This window comes from Thunnus maccoyii, chromosome 4 (assembly GCF_910596095.1).
Source record: "Thunnus maccoyii chromosome 4, fThuMac1.1, whole genome shotgun sequence".
In the NCBI taxonomy this organism is placed as follows: Eukaryota; Metazoa; Chordata; class Actinopteri; order Scombriformes; family Scombridae; genus Thunnus; species Thunnus maccoyii.
In genome coordinates this window covers 31,601,443-31,609,411 of record NC_056536.1, presented here as the reverse complement: position 1 = coordinate 31,609,411, position 7,969 = coordinate 31,601,443, and the positions used below count along the sequence as shown (strand labels likewise).

The following is a 7,969-nucleotide window of genomic DNA, read 5'->3' as shown; positions in this document are numbered from 1 at the left end:
AACAGTAGCACGATAAATAATAAGATCGTAAAACATACACACACAAATATGTAAATAGTTAGTAAAAGTTAGGCTATTAAATCAATTAAAACAATTACAACTTGAAATGCAGTGATTCAGGATCATGGCTTTAAATTGCACAGGAGATTCAAGTGTATCAAGCCTCAGGGTGTGCTGAAGTTTATTTCAGGTGCTTGGGCTACAAGACCTAAAAGCTAACTTTCCCGTTTCAGAACAGACACGTGGAACCTGGAGCATAAACCAGTCATTAGAACATGTATGATAAGGACGAAGGTTCCAGTCCAGCAACGATGTAATGTAGGGTGGTAGTTTCCCAAATAGTGCCTTATAGATTGACAGATGCTTCTTGCATCTTTCAGACAGAGAGGACAGAGAATTAAAAGTTTATCTGAAGCTTCATATAAGCTACAGATAAACTTTTAAATACATTTTCCCAGATGTGTCAAATCAAGTAGATATCTTTCAACGTTACAGTCTTTTTAGTGCCAAAGTTCCTCTTTTTGTTACTATACTTCCACCTGCAGCTCAACAGGGAAACATTGTTTGAGGAAACACAAAGAGGGAATTTGATGCTAAAAAGACTGTAAATGTGTCAGATATCCATTTGATATGACTAACTCAGACTGCTGAAGCTGAATAGAAGCTTCACAGAGACTTTTAAATGACTGTGTGGACACACTGTGGATTTTGACCAGCGGTGGAAGAAATATTTACACCCTTTGCTACCAATACAGCAATATAAAAATACTTCATTCCAAGTAAAAGTCCAGCATGAAAAATCCTACTTAAAGGTGCAGTGTGTAGAATTTAGTGGCATCTAGTGGAAGGGACTTGGCAGAAATGGAATATAATATTCATAAGTGTGTTTTAATTAGTGTATAATCACCTGAAAATAAGAATCATTGTGTTGTCGTTACCATACAATGAGCCCTTTATATCTATAGAGGGAGCGGGTCCTCTTCCACACAGCCCGCCATGTTGCACCCATGGATGCATACACCCTCTGCAGGTCAGGAGCAGCGATTACACACAGCTGATTAACTATCCACCAATCAATATCAGAATACAGATGTAACACATAAAAACTAGTGTACAGTTACAGACAGGTAGGAAACAGTGAAGAGAGATGTTTATTTAAAAACAGCATGTTTATTTACATGAAGCCTGTTCACATCAGACAGCAGAGAGGTCAGAGGTCAAAGTGAAAAAAGTACAAATGACAAAAGAGTCCAAAAAGATAGAAAAGAATTTTTACAGAACACCGACTGTACAGAGTGCATCTGAACGCATCACAGCAGAGACAGCAGTGATGTCACACTGACAGATTGTCCTGATTGGTCCGTCTGAACGGACCGTCTATAAACCTCGACCTGAAGGGGGACACGCACCGCTTCATCCAGGTCTTCATAGTACAATACAGATACTGCAGAGTACAGCAGAGTACAAACACTGTAGAGTACAGATACTGAATAATACAGATACAGCAGAGTAAGGATAGTGCAGAGTACAGATATTGCAGAGTACTTCAGAGTACAAATACTGCAGAGTGCAGATACGTTAAAGTACAAATACTGCAGAGTACAGATACTTCAGAGTAAAAGTACTGCAGTACAGATACATCAGAGTACTGCAGAGCACAAATACTGTAAAGTACTCAGACTGTCACTGAATATATTTACAGAGTGTTTCTCTGTTCTGCTTTGGTGTGAGACCAGAGTTAGAAGAGGTGCATGCTGGGATATCTGGACTCTTTCTGAAGCCGCGATCACATGACAGCTGGAGTCACCTGAACACAAACCTGCAGAATGATACATGTTATCAGTAACACTTTAAATCTCCCTATTTATCATTAATAATAAGTCTACAAACAGTCAGTAAATGGTTTATAACACTATAATGTAGCTGTCAGTAGATATAAGTGTTTATTTAAGAATAACTCCTCCTCTGTATAAACAGATAATGAATGACAAAATAGTAAAACATGTCTTCAAAGGAGAAGTTATAATACTGTACATTAATATTATATATATGTACAGTATATGTATATATACTGTTTATTAATGATAAATTGGGGGACTTGAAGTAAAGTGTTACCCTATCAGGTAGAGTTGGCCGCTGCATTAAAAGATCAGTCAGTCTGTGAAAGTGACAGCAGCAGCATCCAATCCTGTGCTTAGATTTGTGGAGGTGGGCGGGGTTTAGATTCGGATCAGTTTGTTTGTTCTTTAAAGGTGCAGTGTGTAGAATTTAGTGGCATCAAGTTTAGGACTTGGCAGAAATAGAATATAATATTCATGTTTTAATTAGCGGGTCCTCTGTCACGGAGCCCGCCATGTTGGACCGCCATGTTTCTACAGTAGCCCGGAATGGACAAACCAAACACTGGCTCTAGAGAGGAGCTTTTGCATTTTTTTGTGAGTTTCACGGCCACGCTAAAAAGACTGTAAATGTGTCAGATATCCACTTGACATGACTTGAAAAATTGTGAACTTGTCTTTAAAGTGTTAATGAAAATGTGACAAGTTATTTACCATGTTTAGTGATTTTATCATCGGTCTGTTAGTGAAGGGGATTTATGTAGAGGAACTCTGCTTCACACTGATGATACAGACACACAAACTGAACTCTGACATGTCATGTGACCACGGCGCCAATTTGGAGGAAACTAGAGGTCAGACTGTTTTTTTTTCTGAAGCTGAAGGACCTGATTGTAAAGAAGTGAACTCAGAACAGAATGAAAAGCAAAGGACTCAAGAGTTTTTGGTGCAGAGAGGAAAACTAATCAGAAAATCAGTCAAACAACAGAGAAATATAATTAAGTCATTCCCTCGAGCTGCTCATCCATCCTCTCACATCATCCCTTCCAATCAGTAATCAATATTTTGAGTTGGAGGGATTTCAGGGTACGATGAAGTAATCTGGTTTACGATCATCAAAATTTTTTCCATTAACACCCGTCAACCTCCATAAAACACTGACTTCATGTTTGTAAAAACACTATGGCCATTTTTGTTTTTAGAAAAGGCGTTACATCATTTCACTGGAGCTCAGTACAAAAACAGTCTCAATTCAGTTAATCAATAATCCGATCAGCCATAAAAGAATCAATCAACTCTTTGACATCATTGTTTGATTGTCGCTGCAACAGATTTTTCATCCTGAAAGAGTTTAAAAGGTCAGAACACAACACGGTCGTCTTATTGCTGACAGGAAGCTCCTGTCTCAGTCAGTGAGGAAACGCAGGAAGAAGATTTTACAAGAACGTTCTTCAAAATAAAATCAAACAGACAGAAGGAATCTTCTCCTCAACTTTCACAATAAATCTGTGAACATTCATAATAAATTATCCACATGATACTTACAGTTAGCTTCAGCTAACGTTAGCAAAGCTGTTGTTCAACAACATCCTGCTGGCTCGCTACTCATGCGGGGTGCGTTCCATTCTGCTAACTCTGCTTCCTCCGTCCTCGACCTGTGACCTGCAAACCGGCCGAGGAGGTTTCGTTCAATGAAGTGTGTCTCAGAGGACACAGGGAGAGAGGAAAGAGGAGACAAGGATAAAGGAGACAAGGAGAGAGGAGATGAGGAGAAAGGAGACGAGGAGATGAGGAGAGGAGACAAGGAGACATGAGAGGAGAAGAGGAAAGAGGACACGAGGATAAAGGAGACAAGGAGAGAGGAGATGAGGAGAAAGGAGACTAGGAGAGGAGACAAGGAAACATGAGGGAAGACAAGGAGAGAGGAGACAAGGAGAGAGAGGATGAGAGAGGAGACGAGGAGATATGAGAGGAGAAAAGGAGAGGAGACAAGATAAGGAGATGAGGAAACGAGGAGATATGAGACAAGATGAGGAGACAAGGAGACATGAGGGAAGACGAGGAGAGAGGTGACAAGGAGAGAGAAGATGAGAGAGGAGACGAGGAGATATGAGAGGAGATGAGGAGACACGAGTGGAGACGAGGATAGAAGAAAGAGGAGAGATGAGGAAATGAGGAGACATGAGAAGAGATGAGGAGAAGAGAGAGGAAAGAGGAGAGGAGATGAGGAGACGTGAGAGGAGAAAGAGGAAAAATCCATGTCTCTTTGTAAAAGTACCTCAGAGTCTTGCCTATACGCCACGATTAGTGACGGGCAGAGAAGTTGAGACACGCGTGAAGGAAGCGAGGAGACATGTTAGCTGAATGGAACGCAGCCGCTGTCACCTGACAGGAAGGACAATATTTAGGAGGTGGGAGGTCGTGTATCATCTCTTTCTGCCGAGAGGAGGGCAGTTTGGCTGTTTGTCTTGTTTATTTTCTCATCTCATTAATCCAGATCACTTTTCAGAGATCAAAGTTTCAGGTTTCTGTTGAAGTGTCTACTTTTTAATAAAAGAGTGGGGTGAACTATTTTTTATAGGCACTGTTTTATTTCAACCTTCTTTTTAGAGATGTATTGTCCAGTCTGGATAAAATCAAAATATTCAGTACTGTGCAACATTTTTAAGCACTTTAGATGTTTAGATTCTTATCCATAATGCATTACAATCAGGGAGGCGTCTGACTGGTCCTGCAACAGATGGTTTGGCCCCCACATAACCCTGATCTCAACATCATGGAGTCAGTCTGGGATTAACATGAAGAGACAGAAGCAGCTGAGATGCCGAAATCCACAGAGGAACTTTGGCAACTTCTCCAAGATGCAGGAACAACCGACCTACCGAGTACCTGAAACACCGTGTGCAGGTGAATCGAGGAGAACTGCTGCTGTTTTAAAGGCAAAGCTGCTCACAGCAAATATTGACTTCATGTAGGTTTCTTCTGTTTACTCAACTGTGTGTCGAGTTAACTGATAAATAAAAACTATTCATTGAATTATGATTTGAAAGCATCCTCACTTTACTTTGAGTGCCTAAAACTTTTGCACAGTACTGTAACCGCAGCCATTTACCAAAAGAGGATCAAACACAGATATAATGACCATCTGTTAGTGATTAATGTTGAACTGACTTCTAATTCGGCCTTTTATGCTGAGATGTTTGTGGGAGGTTGTTGCAGTTTGTTTTTTCCAAGTCCAAAGTAAATATTTAATCAACCGGGGAGGGTGTAGAGTTCCCACTTAGGTAACAAGGTTGGAGGATGCGTCCTCGCCAGGTAACAAGGAAGGAGGAAGTGTCAGTCCAAGTGAGAAGCAGCCAGAAGGTCACGTGACCCTCCGGCGTGTGTCATATTTGGTAGTTTAGTTCAGGCTTCGCTGACATTCAGAAACACAACAGGAAGCTCCAGCTAGGGGGGGGAGGAGGAGCTTTAGACACCTGCACTTTCACCTGTTTCTCTGCTGGTTTCACTGGGAGACTCCCAGCAGTCACCTGACGCTCAGTCCAAACCTGCTGGTTTCAATTAGGACTCACCTGAGGGATTTGATTGGATCAACGTGTCACCTGATCTGATCGGAAAGTTCATCATCGCGTTTTTTAAAAACTGCTGGTCTGTCGGACTGAGCTGGTGATGTCAGCTGGTGATGTCAGCGAGTAAAACGCTGATAATCTGTCCTCAGAGAGTCACTGTTATCAAAAGTTCATATAAAAACACAGATGTGTCCTGATTGTCTGAGCAGAGTCTGAGTAAAGATTAAAGATGTTGTTGTAGAAGATATAAAAGACAAACAGTAGGAAATGAAAAAAAAGGGGGGGGGGGGGGGAGGGGAGAGACCACAGTTCAACAGAGACACATGGACACTGTGTCTGACAATGTTGATGGTCACCATGACAACCCCAGCAGCTTCGTTATCACCTGATGTGACGTCACTATCACATATTTCTTTGAGCCAACGGCAGCTTCACAAAGTCAGCTGGAGTCTGACTATGAAACATGTGGAAAAATGCGGAGACTGAGTTGTTTAACCCGTGTTGGAACGTTCATACAGACAGCTGCTTCCACTGATTTACCTGAATGACATCACAACGTGAACACGTTTGGCTCCGCCCACCAGCCGCACAGCTTATAAACAGCCTCTCAGCATCGTCTCAGCACAAATCTGTAGAGATGTTGACTCATAACTTCATGTGTTTGCAGGAGATCTTCAATGTTGCTGTCATCACTTAGGCTATTTAAATTAACTTTATTTATTCACTGACTATTTTTTATTCAATCCAGGGTTTCTACTTGATTCAGTCAAAATACGAAACATCAATAAATTAATTAACCATTAGCGATGATAAGGGCTAGAATTACCATCAGCATCTTTGAGATTAAAGCTGTTTTTTTCATTTCTGAGACCATTTATAAACTGTTCGGTGGTGGGCGGGGCTAAACATGGCGCTCAGACCTCCAGCTTGAGGGGGAGGGGCTTCTCTCTCTCTCTCTTTCTTTGAGGAGGCATCAAATAACATTTAAACGTCAGTATCATTAAATTAATTTCCATCCCTGAAACAGCAGCTCAACACAGCTGAGCAGCGTCATGAAGGATAATATCTGAGACAGTGAACAGTTCACCACCAGGCCTGGAGGGGAGGGGAGGGGCGGGAGCGAGGGGGCGGGGTGCGGGGGTATTTAAAGCTTCAGGTGTGTTTCAGGTTATTGTCAGACAGAGAGCGAGCGAGATGAGCATCTGTCAGCCAACTTCCTGAAGTTTCATTCGCTTTAATTTCATTCGTTCTTCAACAACATATCAGTTTAATCCCACGGCTTCGGACTGGACAGTGATGTCATCGTCCTCTGTGTGACATCATGGTGGGTGGGGTTTTAAGATGACATCAGACAGAGGAAGCTTCTGCCACTGAACATGGCAGCAAACATCTTGTTCAGCAGGATCCGGATCTCCACCCAGAGACAAGGCGTGTTTGATTGATCCCAGCAAGCCAGCCTGTGATTGGTCAGCCTGTCTGTCTGTCAGAGTCCTGATTGGTCGGTGAGTCAGACCAGAGTTCCAGGAGACGGCTGGTCCACAGATGGAACTTCCTGTTTCTGAGGTGGGAAGGAGTCGTGGTAGAGAGAGCTGTCCACAGACCTGAGAGAGAGAGAGAGAGAGAGAGAGAGAGAAAGAGCTGGTCAGGTGTTCCTCTGTCCTCACATGCAGGTGCAGGTCACCTGACTGACTCCTACCTGGCGTGCAGCGGGTGTCCGTGGAACGTGGCTGAATGTGGCAGCGCCGTCTGTTTGTGATGCGACGCAGTGTGATGACTCGTCTCTGTCTGATAGGTCGGCGGCTGGATGACACCGTGAGTCGTCCGTCTGCGCTGCAGAGCTGCTCCTCCTCCCGCCTGACCTTTGACCCCTGCGTTCACCTTTCCATTGGCCTGGTTTGTGTGGGAAGAGCCTATCGTGTTCCTCAGGTACCAGTCCCTCAGACCTGTCAATCACACACATCAGAGACTGGATGACAAAGTAAAGACCAAATCAGATCTATGAAAACATCTGTAAACATCACTCAGCAGCAGCAGAGGAGATTAAGTAAAGCTTCAGTCTTGTTTCTGTTTAAAGTTGTGAGTTTAAAATGTTGTAGAAATTGTAACCTCTTAAAGGATCAGTCTGGCGATTTTCTATATTGTTCTTATTGTCAACAACAGAACCAAACCAACAATGAACTGATCTACTAACAAGTATTGTGTGTCTATCCAAAGCCTGATATATCTTATTCCTCTGTGCTGTAGACCTCCATTATTGTCCAAAAACTATTAAAAACAGGTCAGTGAGCCACATCGCTGACTTGGGTGATATGTTCCTTCGTCCCTGAAGAGAGTGATTACTGTAGTTTGTTTAGAAACGTCTCCAAAGATTAATAACAGCGATAAGATTGTAAGTCTCAGGATAGTAGTTCTGTGTGAGGCAGACGCCACTGAGCATGTGCGAGAACAGCAGTTCTGTTTACAGCTTCACTAGTTTGTTGTGCTACATATCACAACCTTTTGACATTGTGCTACGTAATGAATTTCTCATAGAACTTCAGTGCAAAGTCATTGAGGAAGAGG

The 7,969-nt window shown here is 42.5% G+C and overlaps 1 protein-coding gene across 4 annotated transcripts in view; it reads right to left on the bottom strand.

Moving 5' to 3' along the window:
* Positions 1-4,862: 4,862 nt before the first annotated feature.
* The window catches only part of ccdc120a (coiled-coil domain containing 120a), a 45,793-nt gene continuing 42,686 nt past the window's right edge, over positions 4,863-7,969 (bottom strand). For all 4 annotated transcript variants that reach the window (XM_042410322.1, XM_042410323.1, XM_042410321.1 and 1 more), the window contains exons 10-11: positions 7,104-7,350; positions 4,863-7,008 (exon numbers count right to left, since the gene is read on the bottom strand). In XM_042410322.1, coding sequence (XP_042266256.1) covers positions 6,915-7,008; positions 7,104-7,350 — 341 coding nt within the window. In that variant the 3' untranslated portion in view covers positions 4,863-6,914. The remainder of the gene's footprint in view (positions 7,009-7,103; positions 7,351-7,969) is intronic.